Raw genomic sequence first — 22116 nt, forward strand, 5'->3', positions numbered from 1 at the left:
TTGGTCAGGAGGCTCATACCATACCGTTGATCAAAATCACTTTATCATTTGAAGCCGCGTCTATAAGTGCCTATTATAAATAAATTGTACCTGTGTAAAATTTGTTCTTTGTTTGCGGCGATGCCCGACAGCATCAGCAAGCATAGGGTCCCTAAAATATTCGCACGTTGTCTGGGGTCACAACCAGGTAGTCTTTCTTTATTCTTACATGAACGAGGGGGCAAGCAAAGGTTTTGGTTCTGCGAATTGGCTCCCCAAGCTCTTGCAAAAAATATTAAATATATTAGGTAACTAGGTTTGTGTTGTCACGGGAATAGAACATTTCTAATGCAATTTTTTGAGATTATATACAATACAATTCAGTCACTAACAAACGCACGAACACTCACCCCTATAAATATTTTCGAAAGCCCGAGCCGGCAAATCCTCGAGATTGACAAAGTCACCACATACACTTTGTTGACAACGGAAACATCGCCGACCACTAAAAGCACAACGCCAATCTCTATCTCTTCTACAACTAAAAAGAGGCTTAGAGTCATTTTTTTTTCCTTCGTCGTCCCACCCCTTCGTACGTCGCCCCTCTCCCATTGGTACGTCGCTCCGCTCCATCCGCGCTGGCCGCTAATCTCGCCGATCGCGAATCTCGCCTTCCCCATGCCGCGTCCCTCGCCCCGCCCACTTGCCCCTCCGATCCGATCGAATACGTCGCCCACGCCTACTCCTCCTCCACCATGGGCGAGCCGCTCCTCTCCCCGCGCCGCCTGGCCCGCCTCGCCTCGAGGTCGCCGTCCCCGCCGCGCCGCGCCACGACTGACGCCCGGGCTGCCTCGCCTCGGTGCTGCCGTCCCCACCGCGCTCGGAGCGCCGCCACGATCGACTTGTGAAACTCTCTCCGTCGATCCGCTTCGGTGAGTCCCACCACCCTCCGCTTGCCTGCACTTTGCTGTGTCCTCCGTCTTGCCTCCGCGAATCCCCGTCTTCCTTGCCGTGCGGCAACTGCTCCCGTGGCTCCCGTGGTGATGGTTAATAGCAGCGGAGAGCTACTTTTGGCAACCTTCATGAATAGGGAGGCACAGGGAGCAGCCCCCACGAGCAACGGTGTGGCGGCAGTCGGATCTACAGGAATTGACACCTCCTCATGTCACTCCGGCACAAGATCCAAATGCAGGTCGCTACCTTCTGCCTCCATTCTGCATTCTATACAGCGATCCCTCTCCAATATGCATGGCCTTTCCTCCTTGCCTGCATCTGCCTGGTCAGCATTTAGTCAACTCTCTGTTGTTGTGCTTTTGCATATTTTGTGCTGGATTTCAGTATCCCTGGTATGGGACTGCAAGCCCTGTATTTCTTAGGTACTTGTAGAGATTTCTCCTAATTAATTCAGTCTCAAAACTCAATAATATATGCAAACTTCTCTAATAAATTTTATCACCAATACTGTTCTTTTCATTATGCCACTTGTGGCATTGAAACTTGAGTATTTGCATATTGATCATATTCGGTTGTTTCAACCACTGTTTTTCTTGTATCGGCTATTGCCAAAGGTTGTTCTTTCCCTCTTACATTGAAATCAGTAGAACCTCGTACCTGTGTGTATTTTTCTTAGAATTTAATTGATGTGGGTAGTACTGATAGATATTAACTATTTGCTGGAAAGATTCTTGGCTTCAGCAATTTTATCTCACATTCTATTGAAGCACAATCTTAACGGAAAGCTGCTGTGCAAAAGTATCTGATGTTGTCAAACATATATGACCTCGCTGCACGGCAAGGTAATTCTCTTGTGCTGGAGAACAGATAGCCTTGAACTATTTGGTAATCATTCCCAGTTTAGCATGGCAGGTGGAAGTCTTTCGATCTGATAGTCTGTTTAAGCGATATAAACATTATTTTTTACAATTTATAAACTTATTTTCTGTGACCAGTATTGATCATTAGAGAGCCACAGCTCGTAGTTTCTTCACATATTAGTTCTGGTCATACTACTGTGGCAACAATCATTCCCATTGAAACTAAAGTTTTACGTTCAGGTCAGTTTATGTGTGAAAATTACTTTTAGCATTTGAACTATATGAATCGTTGTATGCTAGGTTAACTAATCATTTTGAGAATTTGAGTACCTGATTCTATAAGCTTGCAATCATGGTTTAAAGCACCTCGTGAACTCTACCTTTAAATTGATATGTATGGTTTTCTTTCTTTTCAGTATTTTGTGATCTTCTTTATGCTGCAAGCTAATCATGATCACAAAATTTATTGGTGTCGTCCGAGCTGAGAACAAGGATCGAGAGTTCTATAGTTTTAATCAAATCCTGGCAGAACTTATATGATATGCTTGGATAGCGGACTGTGATGATTTTTTTTTTGTGGGAGTTTTGTTTGGCAGAGTTGTAGAGGTGCCTTTTGTCCTCTTTGACAGTTCATCCCATTTGTTTATTATAAAACTTCAATCTTATTTTTTTTTGGTTCAAGGGAGGAAGAGGCCAGGCAGTGCGGCAGGCAGGGAGAGCAAAAGGCATGTGAGCTAATTTTCCTTATATCATACGACGATGCTAGAGCAGCTAGACTAAACTCAGATACTTCCATTTGTGCTTAATTAGTGATGTGTTACTGGTGAAACTGCAATCATTGCATAACAACTGGACCATAAAGTTTTGGATATATGGGATGTGTGCACTATGATGCGTTTGTCAAGAGTTTTGGTATTCAATTCCTTGTTGAGTGAATTGGACGTTGCATTGCCCGAACAGCTCCCTGGACCAGTCCAACCAGTTGTCTGAAATATGAGTTCATCATAGTTTGAGATAATGTTGCTGTCAACACTTTACTAATAACTTATTTTCTGATTAATAGAAGGTGAATCCTTCTTCGACATTATTTGTATTCCAATTTCTAAATTATTTGTATAAAACATGAGTCTAGAGAACGATGATTCATCTTTTTTCCAAAACATGAAATCTATATAGATTTCTAAATTATTTGTTCATTTTTGCTTTGCATTTAATCTTTGATTCGTTTAAAGAGGTATTCTTTTTTTCTTCCATTTCATCCATTTTCACTAAGTGCTATTGCTATCTGCAAATTTCCTCTTTCAAATTGTCGTTAACATCTGGGTGAACCTATTTTCCCTTGTGATGCATGTAATGCCATTTACTGTTGTATAAAATTTGAGATGAAACTGAACCATGATGATAATGATCTTTAGAAATCTTTTACAGGAGTTTTGCCAGCTCCTACTGGCCAAGTAGTCATGTTGTGGCTGTCTTACTGATGACAATGATTCTCTTCAGGTAATTACTCAGATCTGGTGCTATTGTTAGCGGAACTTGGATTGAGTGCTTTGTTAGACGTGTGGGTAAGTCCTTAGTAACTGCTTTTGTGAACGAACATGTTGACTGTCACCTAGAAATTGCTTTTGTGCACTAACATGCTTCATTTCAGGCAGGGCACGATTTTCCTATTGTTTGTTTATCTTGCTGTGGGTGGTTCCTTACTATCCTACTTATATTCAGCACCACATCTCAAGGTATTTGAGTGTTTCTTTTTTATACTGATTCTGCTTTTTGAAAAGTGGTTTCTTAGGACTCAATATTCCTTTTGATTGAAACAAAACGTCATCATAAATGACTTTAAGAGCATTGAGGGGGATAGAGCTCTGGGGCTTCAGGTTATTCTCCTTTCTGAACAAAATGTTTTCATTGTTGAAGCGCTTCTCCATACCAGTTTACCTTTTCTTTTTTAGGCCCTGTTTGGCACCGCGAGCACCAGCCGCGCGTCGCTTATCCGCGAACGCAGCTCGGACGCTGCTTCTCCGCTTTTCCCTCGCGCAGTACAAAGTTTCGCTTTTTTTGCTGCAGGCGTTGGCCAGACGCGCGTCTAACGCGAAGCGTTTGGCGGGATTCTTCGCTTAGCGCCACCGCCGCCGCAGAAATCGCGGTCCCAAACACGCCATTAGTCACTTCCTGTTGCTTTTGGGATGGAATCTGCAAAATGGATATGCGTTGGAGCAATTGACATCACTCAATTATCTGTTGCAGGTTAGGCACATTCGAATTGCCATGTGGTTCATGGCTCCATGCTGCTGTTAAGCATACCATAATAATCTATGCACTTGTCATGATAATGCATCAGATTTTAAGTATCCTGTAGAATAAAGTTTTAACATTATAGCTTCTCTCTGAGTATTTGAATGAAGTGAGTGTTTCCACTTGTTGCCACATTCTACCGGTACAAATAGGAGGCACCACAAGAGATATGCTTGATTTATCATCTATGCTGAATTTCTGTAAGAGTTTGTTTTAACATAGAAGTTACACTTTCCAGGCTACCTGTTTAGCTCTGGGAAGCTATATTATGCCCTGGCGCTGCTTGGACTAACAATTCCTCGTGTGGTCTTCCAGGTAGCTGGCCGTTCCAAATGTTTTCTGATCATTGGACGACAACATTGAAAGCTCCGGATTATTTGAAAATCCTAACTGATCGATCTATTTAGTATTTTGTCAAAGCTCCGGATTATCAACTGGACCATGTCTATGTTAGATTGGAAATATTTGTACTCTACATGTGAATAATGTTGGAAGTATATAATTTCTATATCCCATAGCAATGTATGGACATAGATCTATTATGTCGAAGTTAGCTCGTGGATATCAATGAGTCTTAAAATATCATATCTTGTCCATACTCTATATTATTCTGAAATTCTTTTACCACCCGTAGCAACGCACGGGCATACACCTAGTAAATTTTAGAATATTTGCTCCCGACCTAGGGTGCTACCGAGACTCTTGTAACCACTAGGCTACAAGCCTTTTTGCTTCTAATGCACGTGTTGGCATGAGCATTTAACGTAATATAGTTTCTTCTATTCCTTTAAAGGTTATAAAGTGTCCCAAAAAGGTGAAATAGGTGCACAGCAATTTTAGATAATCAATATTATTTGGGAAGGAATCACATCCCAACATCTAAGAATTAGAAGAAACCAATACAATTGACCGATATAAATTCAAAGTCATCTGGTCGACGGAAGCGGTAAATGCAAGTCAACTTTTCATCACATTTTCTCTACCTTTATTCTGTAACATAGAGAGAGAAAAAACTGAGAGAAGCTAAAGAGCCCAAAAATCCATCAAAAGAACAAAAGAAGGAAGCCATAAGAAGATACTCCCTCCATCCAATAAAGAGTGTAATGCTAAACTTTTTCAGCTAGATTAGGGATGATACGAAATGACCTTATTATATCCTCATTTATTGGATGCATGCCACTAACCATGCTTCCTAAAATCACGGCAGAAGTCAATTTTGTTTTGCAAATCAAACATAACCATTGATTAGGCAGTACAAACTGATGTACGCTCTGCATTCTCTCCTTCTTAAATGATCCCTGAGTGTTGTTGCTGTTTTGATAGATGGATAAAAAATGTGTTCCTCACTGGGGCATTCTTGGGGGATAAACCATAGGAAAAAGTCTACATTTCCTCCTTCAACTATCGCAAAAGTTTGATTTTCCTCCCTCAACTGCAAAACCAAGTATTTAGCCTCCCCCAACTATCATAACTGTTTGTTTTACCTCCCTCGGTGGTTTTACAAAGGGTTTTATATTTTTTTCCAGAGATTTTTCTCCCTTATCTATTTTTTCACTCAATTGAGGCAGCAAACATGGTTCAGAAATCATAAAAATTGACATAGAGATAGAGAAGAGTACAAATAACCCAATTTTGCAAAGTTCAAACCTAAAGAAATCTGAAACATAAAATTTTAAAGAAAGTGTTGTGGATTGCCCCTGCGAAGGTGGCACTCCCCGAAGGTTGACCGAATGTCGACCGCCATAAAATTTAGTACTCTAGTTATTACACAAAATGGCTGCACAATTTGAATAGAGGGTCTGAACATAGTCTTCAATTCCTTCTTGATCCTGGAACTGCCTTCACTGAGGACACAAAATAGTAGTATCGTAAAAAAAAAGGTAAATGAAAACAATGGTAGTGTCAAGCTGTTCATATGCCATAGTAGGTTGTCAATTAAAAATCGTCTACTACAGTATAAAGGACCAGACCACAAAGTATCCTATGTTGCAAGCTGCAACCATGTTTGGTCCCTGGAACCAATTTTCCCATGTGAAAATGTCTAGTTTCTTGCTGAAGGAGTTACACATTCACTTGAAATAAGGTCAGTGCTTCAATAATCACTATCCAAAGGATGCTTGGCATGTAGTCAGCTCTCACAGTTCAAATTTTCAACACCCTAGATATCCAGTTAAAGGCAGATTCACAAATGTCTGTTTAATTTCTAACAAAGGCTTCAATAACAAATTTCTAACAAATCATCTGAACAACTTTTTGGCTTGAAATTTATTCTTTTTATATCTCACAGACGAAGTCGAGTTTGGACAAGATATTTTACAAGGTTGTGTACCATCATATCATCTAGATGTGTGATTTTTTGTGTGAATTTAGACGATTTTTTGTTATAGTTTGCACGGGTTTTCATGAAGTTGTGGTTTGCACTAGATATGTTCCCATGTTTATTATATATATGTCTGGTTCTTTAGTTATTTAAGTATTACATGGTGCCTGATTTTTTATCGTAAATTCAGACCCCATGAGTTTGTATATAATATTTATATCATAAGTCTTAAAGTCAGCTTGAGATGCGACATCAGTTCTTCAAAAAAAAAACTGGCGCTGCTTCGGCTCGGGCGCTGGCCTCCGACCTGGGTGCCGGTCTCTGGTTGCCCCTCCTCCGTTGGCGTCTGGCTCTCTAGTGCCGTTCTGCAGTGGCCTGCTGGCCATCCCTGCGCTGTTGGACATTCGGTTCTCGGTTCAGTTTCGATTCGGTTCTTCGGTTTTTGAAAAAAAATCGGTTCTTAGGAAATGGGAACCGATCGGTTCTCAAAAACTCTTGGAACCGAACATTTCGATTTTTGGTTATTTCGGTTTGGTTTCGGTTCTAACCGAACTTTTTCGAGAGAGACTAAGATGGCAATAAATATTTGTGTTATAAAGAAAATTTATGCAATAATATATTCATTTTAGACTATGTTAATCTATTAGAGAACAATAGCAAGGTAGGAACACAAATATATAACAAGTCAGATGCAAATATCACACATAAACCAAATATAATCTTATAAAATGCAAGAAGTAAAGTATCATTTATATAATTCGGTTCTTTCGGTTAATTCGGTTAACCGAGAGTAGGAACCGATTTTTGTTGGTTATTTCGGTTCTTCAATATCTGGAACCGAACAAGGAACCGAATTTTTTGGTTCCGGTTATTTCGGTTTCGGTTCTGGTTCTTTCGGTTCGGTTCTTCGGTTTCGGTTAAATTTGCCCACCCCTAGCTGTTGCAGCGCTTTTCGGCCTTGCGGCCAGGCACTGGTGGGCTCGGCAGTTCCTCGGCTCCGGGGGAGGCAACGGGGTGATGGCGAAAGCCAAAGTCTACTTGCGGAACAATGACGGCGACACCCTCGGGTGCCATTCACATCATTCTTTGCCTCTCTTTCCTCCCCTTCGACGAGCTTTCCGAGTAAAAGCCTTGACTTTATTGGTCGGACGATGACGACGCCTGTGGCGTCGCTCCCTCCCTGGAGGCGTTGTCTTGGAAGCTCTGCCAATGATGGTGGTGGTTGTAACGGCCCAAGGTTTTTAAATAGCCAATTTAAGGGTAATTAGAACCAAATTATGCATCATGTGCTTGAATTGCTTGAAAAGGGATCTTTTTGTAAATATAAAGGTTATATGTGTAATTATGATTTTATGCAAGGTCCTTTATATAGTTATTTGTGTTTATAGCTTTTATGGAGGGTGTTTGTACAAAATTTCAGTACATTTAATGCATGGTAGTCATTTTTGCATGTAAGTCTACATTTGAAGTGATTTTGCATTGAAAAAGACAAATTTCCTAGAATTCAAAATCCCATCAATGTTTTTAATTTTAGCTCTTGAATCTTTGGTCAAATAAATTTTTGCACAACATCAAAGTTGTAGATCTTGAAAAATTGAACAACTTTCATGTTGGGCACTTTTCCATTTGAGCTTTAGTTTAAAAGTTATTGCTTGTTTACAGAGAGGTCCCTGGAACTTTTGGAAATTGCAAATTCGCCCTTATCACCATCTCCCACCTCCCTGCTCTGCTTTCCGTCGCCGGCCACCGACAGCGCCGCCCGCCGACGCCTTCCCGGCTTTCCCGGCCATTACTCCGCCGTGCGCTGGCGCCCACGCGTCGCGGACGACCTCCTCCCCCTCCTGTTGCTTCGCGCTGGAGCCTCCCGGCCGAGCCACGCGCCCCCGCCGCTTCCAGAACCGCCCCGACGGCCGCCATCGCGACGCCGCCGTGGAGCGCCCCCTGCAGAGCCCGCCGCTCTCTTCTAGCGAGCGCCCGCGCACTACAAAAGTCCCAGAACTCGATTTCGCGCATCCCTTCGCTCTCTCCTCGCTCCCACACCGCAGAACACCGCCACCGCCCCGCTTGAACCCCGGCGAGCTCCACCCCGCCGCGGAGCCGCCACCCCAGACCCGCTCCACCCCTACATCCCCCACCATTAGCCGCGCCTCGTCCTAGCGCAGCTCCCAGGCCATTTTCCCCTCGCCCAAACCTACCGGAGCTACCTCGCCGCCGTGCTCCGAGCCCGCAAGCCGCCGCTCGCCGTCGACACCCTATCTCCGGCCCTCCTCTCGAGCTCCAAAGCCACCCAGAGGTGCGCCTTGGCCTTCTTAACCTCCCACGACCCTCCACCCTCGCCGCTGGCGCTCACCGTCGCCGGATTTGGCCGGCCATCCTCCCTCTGTTCTTTTCCCCACGGCCAGGGACCCCGAGTTTGAATTTGAAAAACCCCAGGGGGCTGTCTGCGATGTCAGTGACTCAGGGAAATAGTGCTATAAGGACTTGTTTGAAATAGTTTGTTGTGATCTTTGAAATTCAATATCAATTCATAGAAAATTCGTAAAATATCAAATCTAGATGTTTTGGAATCCTCTTGAAGAGCTCTATGCAGTAGGACCATAATATGTTAGGCTTTAGTTACAAGTTTTTGCTGTAGATTTTGTTTTGTGTTATTAGGTAAATAAATACTTGTTCTTTAATCTTTTTCTTATCTGATGCTTGAAAGCTTGTATTGCTCTGAAATTTTTGTGGGGGTTGAATCATGTTACACTAGTTTTGCTATAAAAGTTTCATGATTAGTTCTTTGTTGTAGCTATTTATTTGATTTAATCCTTGTTTAGTATACTTTATTTATGATAAATAGTTTCTGTTCTTGTTAAATCCTGAAAATATTCGTGAGTGTTCATCTGGAGAACATTAGCTTGTCCAGGAAGTTTGAGCCTTAGTTCATGACTAGAACAGGAGCTAAAATTGAATCTTGCTAAACTGATGTCTGTTTTGTTTATTTTCTCAGAATTATTTCTGTGTAGGTAAAATCATGAAAAATTCACAGTAGATAAATCATCCCTGTATAGATCTTCTGTTAAATTTTGAGCCTCTTCTTGGCTCTAGTTTGATCTGTATAATTCAAGCTTGTGCTAGGTGTTTCCTGCATAAATGATTTGTTGTGATTAAATGGCTACATGTCTTTTCATGATTTTTACAGGGTAGCTTAGTATGTTCATGTTCTGTTTAGTGTAATTTTGGTAGAATTTATTAATATTTGTACTCTGAGTTGTTGATTTATTTACAAACCATGACTTAGTTATATAGGAAATCACCACCACTCATTTTATGAAGTTAGTTAACTTCTTTTGTGCTGTTGATCATGATGCCTTGTGTAGTTAAATTTGGTATTTAACTACTCTATAAATGATTGCCTATGTATGTTTATAATGTTGTTCTTGCATTACATATAGACACGACTGCCTTATCGGACGGGACGTACGAGCTGATCCCGGAATCTGACGGAGGTGATCTCGAAGCTCAAGTAAACACTGTTGTACTAACTGAAGCCCCGGACCAAAGTTCGGAAGAGCCTAGAGCTGAAATAGTTAGTGACTACCGAGAAGGCAAGCCCCGGACATAACCTATATTTCAAATTAATATCATTTACTGTATTATTTTACTTGTGCATTTACAGTTCATAGGAGTTGAATTGAAACCTTAGATGCATGATCCTAGGAACCTATGTATTGAACACTAGACTTGAGTTCGAATAATTGCTAAGCTTATAGGACCGGTAAAAGTCGAGTGATTGCCTGTCACTCGCGAGCTTTATAGGAATTGCCTGTTTACTTTCTGTTATCAATATAAGGACGACGGACGGGGTTGTGTTCGATATCATGACCTTATGTGAGACCCCGTCTGTGTTAATGAACTTGCTAAGGTCGCGGTGTGTGGTAGTGCCGGTTAAGTTTTTGAAAGTACTAGTCACATGCCGTAAATATGGTACGCGGCAAGCCTAGTAGCCGATTGGACCGGGGAGTGGATATACCTCCCACTCTCTCTTAGGAGTAGGTTTTATTTTTATGTTGCGCAACACTACGACTTCTAGGGACAAGGTTCGGCCTTGGAGCCCTGTAGTCGGGGAGAGTGGCACTATCCACAAGCCGGAAAGAAAGGTCAACGGTTGTTTGGGAATGACCCGACGGTGTTTCAGACGTGTGTGCTAGGTTGTCCTTGCAAGGTTGAATTTCGATTCAGAATCGTCCGCCTCTCACGATGAAATGAGACTGCTTAATTGATCTGCCACACAGAGTAATAAGAGCAACAATATTCTTATTAATCTTGATGTTTGCTTAGAAGTTCCACCATGATTGGATAGTAGATGCTTACATAGAATGGTTAATCAACTAGAATCTTGAAGCTAAAACTTGAAAGTAAGGACCTACTCTTTATTGCTTTTCAGCAAAGGAAAACCAGAGCCTTACAAAGCCTTGCATAGTCTAGCTAAGGTGGGCTACTTATACCCGTTGTCGGTTAAGTCTTGCTGAGTATTAGAATACTCAGCCTTGCTGTTGAAACCCTTTTTCAGGTATGACTTTTGAGGATCAGATCGCTAGCTTGACCTATCCTTGCACATTGCCTCCTGGCTGGTCCGTAGAATGGGATACGTCTTCGGCCGGCAATGACTGTGACGAGTAATACCATGCTTGGGCTAGCTTGGTATACTTTTGCGACGTGTTGTAGTCATCGTGTCTCATCTTCCGTTGTTTAGACTCTGAACTTATAATCATAACTTGTATAACTGTTTTACTTAAGTTGGTTTTGTAATAATCTTTTGAACTGGTTTGTAATCTTTAATATGCCTGTGTTGTAAAATTGTGGTTGTAATATCTCTGAACTCGCCTTCGTGCGGGGTATGCTTGTTCGATCCGAGAATCGGTGGTTGTATCGGGACGTTACCCGACAGACCAAAAATTGTTCCGTTTGAAGTGCGTTTAAGCTAATGTTACCTTTATGGTGATGGTTTACGCACTTGAGCCGGGATAATTTAGGCGGTTCTGCCACAGTGGTCATCTGCCTGCATTCGCTCATTTCATCTACATCGTCCAGGTTGTGATGGTCGTCGTTTGACGGATGTTCGCCGCCTTTCTGTTCACTAGTGAATACTTTGGCGCCGTTCTACTTTGGCGGATACTTTGCCGCCGTTCTGCTTTGGCGGATACTTTGCCGCTGTCGTGTAGCTAATTGGGCGGATGCTTTGCCGCCTTGGTGGGTCAGGTGGATGCTTTGCCACTTTTGTTGTATTGTCGACCTTTTGCATCCTTGGTGTTGTAGTATCTTTTAGCAGGTTAAGTTGTGATCGTATGTATCTAGGTTTGTGGGTTTGTCTTTGTCTTTTCCGTTTTTCTTGCTGTTCTTATTCGTTGTATGGGTCGCGTGCCACTTGGTTGGTGGTGCTCTATATCTATCTTAATAGTCTCTGCTTATTAAAATTTGTAAATATCGTATTGCTTTTCTCTTAATGAAACACGTGCATTCGCGAAAAAATTATTATGACAGAAGGAACCTCAAGTTCCTCTCAAATACTGTAACAAACCTCTTGTCATATCCGGTGCGTAGGGGTGCAAGTGGATAACTCTTAGATGCACCTTCAATCTTTTTTAGTTCAAAATATTGTACTAATTTTCTAATCTAAAATTGGAGGTGCGTCTAAGGGTCATTCATTGTCACTCCTACCGGTGCGTACAAGGATAAGCTAATCTTTGGGTTGTCCTTTAATTTGTGCAAAATAAGTTCTTCTAATTAGCTTGAGGGCGCGGCGGCAATGGAGGAGAACGAAGCCTGAAGCCCCGCGCCCGACAACAAGCATTAGATTCAAAATCAATGTTCACCTACCTGGTACGAAGTGGTCACAGTTCCTTCTTTTGAATATTTCTTACGTGAGGTACTAGGAACTAGAGCAGCAGCTCTGAAGCAACCTTTTGGTTCTGCCAAGGTTTTCTACAGTTCATCGAGATCCTTTTTTTGTTTTGAGGGCTCGATCCCATTTTGGTTATGAGGCTCATACCATACCGTTGTTTTTTGGATTAATAAACTAAATTTAAATCAAAGTCACTTTCTCATTTGTAGCCGCGTCTAAGTGCTTATATGAATAAATTGTGTGTAAAATTTGTTCTTTGTTTGCGGCGCCCGACAGCATCAGTAAGCATATATAGGGTCCCTAAAATTTCTCACGTTGTCTGGTGGTCACAACTCACAACTAGGTAGTCTTTCTTTATTCTTACACAGGAGCGAGGGGTCAAGCAAGGTTCTGCGGATCGGTTCCCCTAGCTCTTGCAAAAATATAAATAAATTAGGTTTGTGTTTTCACGGGAGATTGAAAATTTCTAATGCAAGTTTGGCATCAACATTTAGCGCAGTATATTTGCATCGGTTCCTTTGAAGGTCAAAGTGTTCAAAAAAAAGGTGGATTAGGTGCACAGCAATTTCGGACAATCAATATGACTTGTGCAAAGAAATCACATTTCCAGCCTCTAAAAATCAAAAGAAACCAATACAATCGACCGATATAAATTTAAAGTCATCCACAGAAGTAATAAATGCATGTCAACTTTTCACAAATTTCTCTTTGCCTTTTTTTAATATAAAAAAACTGAGAGAAGCTAAAGAGCCCAAAAGTCCAGCAAAAGAATAAAAGAAGGAAGCTAAGAAGATACTCCCTCCATCCTATAAAGGGTGTAATGCTAAAAGTTTTCAGATAGATTAGTGATGGCACAAAATGACCAAATATCCTCATTTATTGGATACATGCCGCGTACTAACCATGCATGCTTCCTAAAATCATGGCAGAAGTTAAATTTTATTATGCAAATCGAACATGACCACTCGATTAGGCAGTAGCCGTGGGAATGACGGAGTGTGAATTTTGTTATCCTGCAGTACAAACTGATGTAAACTCTTTATTCTCCCCTTCTTAAATGATCCAGGAGCGTTGTCGCTGTATTGATAGATGGATTAAAAAAAAAATGTGTTCCTCAGTCCTCACTGGGGCATTCTTGGGCCTTCCTGAAAGATAAAGCCCACGTTGGCGGGCTATGCGCTTGGGAATGCGTGGGCTGGCCTTGACATATTTCAGTTTCTTCTGTTGCGCCGGCGACGACGACCTTGCTCGGCCTCGCGCCGCCGGACTGCGGCAAGCAGTTCCGCGCGCCGGGGAGCAACGCCTGCCTCGCCGGCGCCCGGACCGTCGTTCTCTACGGCCACGACCTCCACTACTGAAACCTAGAATTCAAGTACAGAGAGAAAGACCGTTCGGAACTAAACGGATTGGAGAATGGAGAAGGCTCTTGGCGCCGTCTGCAATGCAACGTGAGGTCTCAATCTACCAACCCATTCATTTTGCTCTGCAATCTCTAGATTTTTTTTTTCAGTATTAGGATGAATTGTACATCATTTACACACTATTCGATCCTAAATGTAAACAACCACAACCCACAGAACTATAATCACCCCTGCATTTCTGCATTCGCCAAACAAGATAACAAAGGAGCCAAATAACTAGGGGACACAGCCTTCTACCGACCCTCAACCATGGTGATGGTCATGCTGTCCACAATACTGCAGTCGGGCTTGCTCCACGACGTGTCTTCGGCGGCAGCAGCAGTTCTTGCAGCAAAGCCTGGCTGCTTCGGAGTTGGCAACGAGGCAATGTCAGTGCTGGCCAACATCATCAGCACCTGGGACATCAGGGGACGGTCGTCGGGGTTCTCTTGCACACACAGAAGCCCTACTTTGAGGCATTTATGCACTTCATCTGAGTCGAAGGAGCCATTCAGATTTTCGTCGACTAAATCTTGGCCCTTCCCCTCATTCAGTAAGCTCCAGGCCTGGTAAACATTCAGAAGGTTATTACATTTATACTAAGTTAAATTCAGTAATTTAAATAGTTACTAGATGGAAGCTCACATGTGCTAGAAGGTTGAGGTGGCCAGAGTAGCTGTAGACACCTCGGTTCCTTTTACCAGCAATGATTTCCAGCATTATAACACCAAAGCTAAATACATCTGATTTCACCGAGAACACTCCATCCATTGCATACTCCGGGGCCATATAACCGCTGCAGAAAGGCCATGTAAATGTCATCATGATTAGGATATTGCATTGCACCATCAATATTAGATGATTGGCATGTCTGTCAAAACTCTGAGTTACTTACTATGTGCCAACTACTCTGAGAGTATTGATTTCTGCGTCGTCACTGCCAAACATTCTAGCCATGCCGAAGTCTGAAATTTTAGGAGTCATCTCCTTATCCAGAAGAATATTGCTTGTCTTTAGGTCTCTGTGGATGATTCTATATCTTGAGTCCTGGTGAAGATACAGTAAACCTCGGGCAATTCCCTCAATTATACGGTATCGTGTTTGCCAGTCAAGTAGTTTGCTCTTGGCTGTGTCTGGTAAGAAAGATAGGTTGTTATTTGTTCCTTGATGGATTTGGAAATTCTTTGGCAAGAGCGGTTAAGGGCATACCAAATAGAAAGTAGTCCAAGCTTTTGTTTTCCATGAATTCATATATAAGTATCTTTTCTGGTCCAGAAATGCTGCACCCAATCAGTCGAACAAGATTCCGGTGCTGGAGTTTAGCTATCAACAAAACCTCATTCTTGAATTCCTCAAGACCCTGCGTTGATGTTCTTGAAAGTGTTTTAACAGCTATGTCTTGTCCATCCTCAAGCTTACCCTGTAGTTAACTCACGCATTTCCAATCAGACATGAAGTGAGAGTAAGTCTAAAATTCTTTCAGTAATCTCAAAAAATAAAACATTTTATTTTTTTGGTAACTATCAGTGGTGTAATTGCATACATTGTTACATGAAAGAACAATCAATTTGCAAATAGTTGAAAATTTTGTGCTTGATGGTGAAGTTAAATTTAGTCAGCAGTGGAGCCATCCTGGTTCCACTTTGAACCGTTTCCAAAATTCACCTATCATTTAGGTTGAGTCCGGTACCTTGTACACAGGCCCAAAGCCACCTTCACCGAGCTTATTCTCAGTTGAGAAACCCTTTGTGGCTTTTGCTATTGTCTCGTAATCATACAGTGGCAGCTCCAGATCATCCCCTTGATTCTTTCCTTCAATGCCCTCCATACTGCGTGGACCAGCTCTCCATGTGCCTGCTCCTATAGAAATGCAAAAGTTAGAATTGCACCAGTCAACAAGGTGTCACTTATTTTGTCTTTTTTTTTTAACAAAATGCACTTTCAAATAGGTATTTGTTGTCTCTTTAGGCGAGGTCAACAGTCTGTAGTGATTGTATGTCACCTGGTTTTCTTGCTTTGCTTTTCTTTACTCTCCAGATGAAAACCGTGATTGCTAGAAGAATTGCCAGTGCAGTTATGCTGACGACAACTGCAACCACAATATTGACCTTCTTCTTTGACTTGCTTACTGAAGCTGCACAAGAAATCGTAATAAAAAGTAAGTTTGATCACAGACTTAGGTATACCTAGCCTATAAAATAGTGTACATATAATAATATAAAGCTATTTATGAATTGTGAGTGTTACAGTTTCCAATGAATATGTAAATATTCATATGGCTCTTGAGTGAAGAGTATTGCCAAGACAGTAGTCCTTCATATTGCTAATGTTAAGAATGAAAGCTTCATGATGAATCCATCATTTTCGAATAACAACATTTTTCTTTGCGACCGTGAATAACAACATTGAATTCAAGTTATCTGAATCTAGAAATATTATTCCATGCAACATTGAATATACAGGATTTATGGGATCCAAATGAAATAACGCCGTTATTTCATACAGGTCAACAGCATGATACTCAGATCTGAAACAACTCATGTCAACTTTGCTTGAGGATAACTGGATATCATGGGATCAACTACAGTTGGTGGTCGTGTTCTTCCCAATTACCAGGGTCCTAAATCTCTGGTCCAGGTTTGAAATATGAACACAGCATACAGCACACAAAGGTCTATGCCTACCCTGGACCATGGCAGTATGAATACGGGATGCTCGCACACGATTCACAATCTATGTTCATATGGGAAAAGGGTCGTTCATGATATTGCAGTGGAAAGAGAAACCGAAAGTTATCACTGTTGGCACGCCTTGGTCCAATGATGTCCCTCTCAACCAAATTATCAGCACGATGGTGTGCCGGTCCTGACTGATGGAATGGGTCCAGTTCCATGTGGTGAACTAAGTGGCATGTGCCAATGAAATTTACCAATTGTGAGAAGTATTTATCCACATACATAGTGGCACTAATAGTGGAAACAGTCAAGCAGATGCTGCAATGCCCATGCAACTAGGGAGTGATGATCTGCAGTTAATGTTTGGTTTCCATACACAGTATTCAGCAGGAAGGGGACAGAGAAATTTACCTGTGGCCAACCTCTAAATCATGTGACGGTGCTAGAAAGCAGAGGGAACGACAGTACCATCTTGACCCCAGAAATAGCACTGCCCTACCAAACGACAGAATCTAGTGTGCACTTTGGATTTGGGTATCACTTTCTACCTGTTGGTTCTAAAGGAAATAGCGCCATTTGTGAAGGCAATAACTAGTCCTGGTATGTTGATTAACGGTTGTTGCATACTTTAGTGACATTTGTGACTTGTTCTTTCTTTTGATGCGTATGATGTTAGTCCTATTTATCAACTTTTGATAATTTTGTTGTTGCAGCCTTGCAGGGGATCTATTGCCTTTTGCTGAGTTCCTTTGTAGAAGTTTAATTGCTTTGTCGTCTTATTAAAATTGATTAAATTGCAATAGTATTTCCTTCACCAGTCTAATGCGCAATTGTTAAACAAGCAACACACAGAATTAACACACTGTTTCTAGTGGATGTGATGCTACTCATATCGCAGCATAAATTTCTGTGCTAGGATGCTTGTGCACTGTAGTACCAAGCTTCAGAGCCAGCATCAGCATGTGACATTTCCAGAACTTTGGACTAATTATATTTGGTATTGAAGCAGATTCTTCTCTCTTATGGTTTCATACTTCTGTGTCAGGTTTCGGAGCAACTATTATCCCATGGATAAAATAACTATTCTGGGTATGTCCATCCATGCTCAGCTATCTGATGATTTAATTTCTGTTGAACATGGGGCACGCATACATGATGTTTTCAGGACTTAATTGCAGCACCTTTTTGTCTGGTGCAGACAGCTCAACGTCTTCCGTACGAGCTCCATTGTTCACTATCAACCTGAGGTATTTCAGGTTTATCATTTACCAATCTATCACATTTTTAACTGAACATGCAAAATTTCACAAATTTTCTCTCTTCTAGCTGAATATAATGCATATATCTAGTAAATGTACAACCTTAGTCAGGTATCCTCATAGCTGCAAGGCCATTATTTCCTCTTTCCTGCGTTGCTTTTGGTGGTTTCTTTGTTTGATTGAACCCCTAGCTAGAGAGAAGAGTCGAGTCAAAACACCTCTCCATGGATTCCTCATGCCCTGCCAGTTCACCGCACACCAACCTCATGTGAAAACCACATCTAAATCCACAGTCCAGGACCACATCCACTCGACCTGGGCATTGTTGACTAGCTGGTCCGATGCCGCGTTGCTGTCGATCCATTCTTGTCAGTGTCTCATTGCTGTTCATCAATGGTACCCAAGAAAACCCTACCAATCACCATCGCTGTTGCCAAATTTGCACTCGTGCACCACAACATGAGGTTCCTCACCGGAAAGAACAGGGCGCTTTTAGATGAGATGTGTCGCCGGTGACGTGCACCGCCGCGACACGGAAACATCGTGCCGGTATCTTCCTGGCGCAAAGGAAGAACCGTATGCAGGGCTGGGACCTGGAACAGGGAGGGAGGAAGATGCTGCTGGAACAGTCTTTCAGCATCAGCTAGCAGCAGCACGCCACTATGAACTGAAACTGACATGCTGTTTAGCTTCGCCGAAGTCAATCTTACTGTGTTCAGATCATGTGCAGCGGTATGGGATTCAGAACTGTGTCTCTGCTTGATCATGACAGGCACAAAGGATAAAAGGTCTTCCCAAGAGGGCCAGAGTTGCTTGGAATGGAATCTATTTCATTTCATCAACGTTGAGTCACCAATCATGTGCCTATCCTGATCCCCCTGCCCTGCGTTCGTTGGGCTGCACCATCAGCTTCAGGCGACACCGTCGGGGATGGAATTGCTTAGACGCGCCTAAAGCATCTGAAAGGGAAGGACCTGGAGACCTGCCTAAACGCTATCGTGCTGGGGATTGGAACCCGACCTGATTCAGGTGGCCAAGTTCAACTCGTACCCAGCTCGATCGATCGCTCAGTGTACGTCGATTTCATTCGCGGGTCGTGCTCTCACTCTACCCGTCTGCGTCAACAGCGAACCTGTTGTGACTTTGAATGGCATACGTCTACACTGTGCAACGAAGGTGCAGGAGAATGTGAGGCTACTCTTCCGGGGTTGCGGTCCAAAGCTTTCTTTTGCAGATCGAGACTGGAACTTTGCTGGGTATGGCTACGATCCACGAATGCAGGTTGCTACTGTCACTCATCTGACATTAGCCAATGTTGACGGCAGAGGATAATGCTTCCCAATGACAGTGACACCGACCAACTAAAGGGGAGAAAGACAAGGGTTTGTCTGCCTATACGTTGGTGCTCCTTTGGTTACTGTTTGATGGGGACGAACTACAGATGCTAAGAATTATTCAAGAAACTAAAGCATAGCCCAGATCAGATGCTGCTAATGGCGAGGCTAGTCTTTTTTTGTAGTTGGTACTATAGCCTGAGTGATTTTGTGCACACTGTAAAAGGGTAAAAGGTGGTCAATTGCATTGGCTGGAACCAAGTTTTTCACCTACCAAAATGCATCATCGTACGGGAGGACGGAATAAAATAAGTTCTTTTTTTATGACGGCAAAGAGGATCTAAGATTGTGCACGTGTACGTACAGAAAGACGAGGTGCGCAAAACGTACCCAGGTCGGCGGCGGCGAGCCGGAAGTAGAGTGTCTGCCCGTAGCCCGGGTACACGCGGAGGTCGTCGAGGCCGCCGGTCCACGTGACGCAGCCGCGGCGGCCGGGCTCGCCGGTGAGGTTGGCGCTGGCGTAGGCCGTGCAGGAGCAGTTGCTGAGGCAGCGCTGCCGGCACTGCTCGAGGCTGGCGTTGAAGTCCACCACCGCCCGCGTGGTGTCGGGCGCCTTGGCGTGCGGGAGCGCCGCGAAGCCGTCGGTGCGGTTGGCGCAGTCCAGTGGCGTGGCCCGGGCGCAGCCGTCCCGCCCGTCCCGGAGCGCCCACGCCGCCGGCGAGCGCGGCGCGAAGCCGCGGAGGCAGGAGCAGGGCGGCACCGCGCCGGGGTCGCACACCCCGTTGGGCCCGCACGCCGACACGGCGTCGCACTGGTCCTTGGGCGCGTACCAGTAGAGGCTCCACGCGCGGGCGGCGCCCAGCCACGTCCACCGCTGCAGCAGTCCGCCGCCGGCGCCCGTGCTGTTGAGCGCCAGCCGCGACACCACGCCGGGGTCCCGGACGCGGAAGCTGTAGGTGGCCTCCCGCCCGTCGTTGACGAAGCGGAAGCTGAAGCCCTGGGACTTGTAGGTCACGGTGTCCGGCACGCCCGTGAACTGCACGCCGTCCCAGGGGCCCGACCGCCACACCTTGGTGGGCCCGTTCCAGACGAACACCTCCGGGTCGCCGGCCGTGTCCATCGCCGCCACGACGGGGCCCGGCGACGGGTCGGAGGGGCTCGACCACGCCGTCAGCGTCATGTTCTTCCCCTCCGCGAAGTCCACCCCGAGGCGCATCCCCGGGAGGAGCGTGTCGGTCGGGTGGTCGAACCCCTGCCACGCCACGCGCCCGCGCTGGTCCGACACCACCAGGTTGCCGTCGTCCTGGATCCGCGCCGCGCACGCGCCCTCTGCGCCGGCCGCCGGGGACGCCGACCACACCACGGTGCCGTTGGCGTCCGCGACGGCGAGCGCGCAACCGGCGGGCGACACGGAGAGCGTGGCGCCGGCGGCGTCGCCCCGGACCGGGTCGGCGCGGTTGGCCACCCAGACGACGGTGCGGACGAGCAGCCTGGCGTACCAGACCCCGACGTAGGTGTTGTTGGAGCCCGGCGGGGAGAAGAAGCCGAGCGCGAAGCTGCCGGTGCCCGAGGAGACGAGCGTGTCGTTGCCCCGGAGCGGCTGGCCCGGCGCGATGGTGTCCCTGGCGCGGGAAGCCGCGGGGAGAAGCAGCAGCAGCAGCAGCAGCGGAACACCCAAGGCGAGGCGGAGGCCGAGCCGGTGGTTGGGCGCCATCGCGGCGAGGTGGAGGTGAACTAGCGCAGCGGCAGCTAGCTCTCTGGTCGACGACAGGTTGACAGCATCGTGTAGTGGACGCGGTGGTCACTGGTCAGGTTCAGGCTGCCAATGGGACGCTGCAGTTTTGTTTCCAGCGAAGTGGCAGCAGATCTGGGCTCTGCAAGGCTTCGGATCAGGCCGAATTGATCTGCTTTTATGGGAAGGATTTTTTTCATTTTTATATTTAAAAAAAATTAAAATTTCAAAAATATATGGCGGTTTCGAAAAATTTCAAAACTATACCCCTGTCGCCCCCTGGATGGGCGACAGGACCTAAATGTAAAAAAAATTACATTTAGGTCCTGGCACCCGGGACGCATTAAACAGCAAACTTGTAAAATTGATATAAAATTGTAGAAAAATCGGAAAAATACAAACTCAACTGTTCTGGATTCTATGAAACAAGATCTACAACTTTTGTTATATAAAGTTTTTCATTTGATCAATGTATCTTGCTCTATTTTAAATACTAGTTTAATGCACTTTTATTTAAATCTCAAGATCCATCCTTTGGATGCAAGTCACCTTTGGCTAGAGTGTTTCATATGGTGAGCATAGGCTTGTACAAAATTGGTAGATCCAGAAAACATTTCTAGAATAAGTTTTTAAATTAAATCTTGCAATATGTCTAGTTTAAATGGGTTATTTATCCATGCTGCTATATTGAGTTTTAGAAGCCATAACTTTTACAGTACCATTATTTTATTTCCTAAGAGTTATAAAAAAAGTTTGGTAAATTTTAGATAAGCATAACTAGACCAAATGAATTATGACTAAGGTAAATGCACTAAATCAAGAAAAATAGTTCTTGTACCTAAAAAATTTGAAATAATTTATTTGGTCTAGTTGTGCTTATCTAAAATTTACCAAACTTTTTTTGTAGCTCTTAGGAAATAAAATAATAGTACTGTAAAAGTTATGGCTTCTAAAACTCAGTATAGCAGCATGGATAAATAACTCATTTAAACTAGACATATTGCAAAATTTAATTTAAAAACTTATTCTAGAAATGTTTTCTGGGCCTACCAATTTTGTACAAGCCTATGCTTACCATATGCAACACTCTGGCCAAAGATGACATGCATCCAAAGGATGGATCTTGAGATTTAAATAAAAGTGCATTAAACTAGTATTTAAAATAGAGCAAGATACATTGATCAAATGAAAAACTTTATATAACAAAAGTTGTAGATCTTGTTTCATAGAATCCAGAACAGTTGAGTTTGTATTTTTTTGATTTTTTTACGATTTTATATCTATTTTACAAGTTCGCTGTTTAATGCGTCCCGGGCGCCAGGACCTAAATGTAATTTTTTTTTACATTTAGGTCCTGTCGCCCAGGCAGAGGGCGACAGGGGTATAGTTTTGAAATTTTTCGAAACCGCCATATATTTTTG

At 43.8% G+C, this 22116-nt stretch overlaps 2 protein-coding genes across 18 annotated transcripts; one reads left to right on the forward strand and one right to left on the reverse strand.

The window, feature by feature from the left end:
- The first annotated feature begins 576 nt into the window (after positions 1 to 576).
- LOC120698218 lies at positions 577 to 4673 on the forward strand. Of its 16 annotated transcripts, none has more exons than XR_005684763.1 (6): positions 577 to 1775; positions 2210 to 2522; positions 3294 to 3358; positions 3445 to 3670; positions 3959 to 4040; positions 4327 to 4337. XR_005684763.1 is itself a non-coding variant. In XM_039981750.1 (6 exons), the coding sequence occupies exons 1-5, from the start codon at positions 1755 to 1757 to the stop codon at positions 3881 to 3883; spliced, it is 237 nt and encodes a 78-aa protein (XP_039837684.1). In that variant the 5' UTR covers positions 578 to 1754; the 3' UTR covers positions 3884 to 4040; positions 4404 to 4673. The 16 variants fall into 16 exon arrangements, 2 of the variants coding, with proteins under 2 accessions (XP_039837684.1, XP_039837683.1); XR_005684768.1 differs by having other exon boundaries at positions 2476 to 2522; XM_039981750.1 differs by lacking the exon at positions 4327 to 4337 and adding an exon at positions 4404 to 4673 and having other exon boundaries at positions 578 to 1775; positions 2476 to 2518; positions 3445 to 3529; positions 3861 to 4040.
- A 9078-nt stretch (positions 4674 to 13751) lies between these two features.
- LOC120698220 (receptor-like serine/threonine-protein kinase SD1-8) lies at positions 13752 to 20822 on the reverse strand. Of its 2 annotated transcripts, none has more exons than XM_039981752.1 (7): positions 19354 to 20822; positions 15698 to 15829; positions 15386 to 15549; positions 14905 to 15115; positions 14591 to 14828; positions 14341 to 14491; positions 13752 to 14261 (listed from the first exon to the last, which is right to left on the reverse strand). In XM_039981752.1, exons 1-7 carry the CDS (start codon positions 20675 to 20677, stop codon positions 13950 to 13952), a joined length of 2532 nt encoding a protein of 843 aa, XP_039837686.1. In that variant the 5' UTR covers positions 20678 to 20822; the 3' UTR covers positions 13752 to 13949. The 2 variants fall into 2 exon arrangements, with proteins under 2 accessions (XP_039837686.1, XP_039837685.1); XM_039981751.1 differs by having other exon boundaries at positions 15386 to 15555; positions 19354 to 20821.
- Between the last annotated feature and the right edge of the window lie 1294 nt (positions 20823 to 22116).

The sequence above is a fragment of the Panicum virgatum genome, chromosome 3K (assembly GCF_016808335.1).
Source record: "Panicum virgatum strain AP13 chromosome 3K, P.virgatum_v5, whole genome shotgun sequence".
Taxonomy (NCBI): domain Eukaryota; kingdom Viridiplantae; phylum Streptophyta; class Magnoliopsida; order Poales; family Poaceae; genus Panicum; species Panicum virgatum.

Bases quoted from the DNA above. Each gene is read 5' to 3' on its own strand.
- LOC120698218 (XM_039981749.1), top strand. From the start codon at position 1,755: ATGACCTCGCTGCACGGCAAG. The intron at 2,519-3,293 runs GCATGTGAGCTA...GATTCTCTTCAG, and splicing joins GCAGGCAGGGAGAGCAAAAG to GTAATTACTCAGATCTGGTG. The intron at 3,359-3,444 runs GTAAGTCCTTAG...GCTTCATTTCAG, and splicing joins GTGCTTTGTTAGACGTGTGG to GCAGGGCACGATTTTCCTAT.
- LOC120698220 (XM_039981751.1), bottom strand. From the start codon at position 20,677: ATGGCGCCCAACCACCGGCTCGGCCTCCGCCTCGCCTTGGGTGTTCCG. The intron at 15,830-19,353 runs GTACGTTTTGCG...TTTCTTGTGCAG, and splicing joins GCTCGCCGCCGCCGACCTGG to CTTCAGTAAGCAAGTCAAAG. The intron at 15,116-15,385 runs GTACCGGACTCA...AGTTAACTACAG, and splicing joins GCTTTGGGCCTGTGTACAAG to GGTAAGCTTGAGGATGGACA.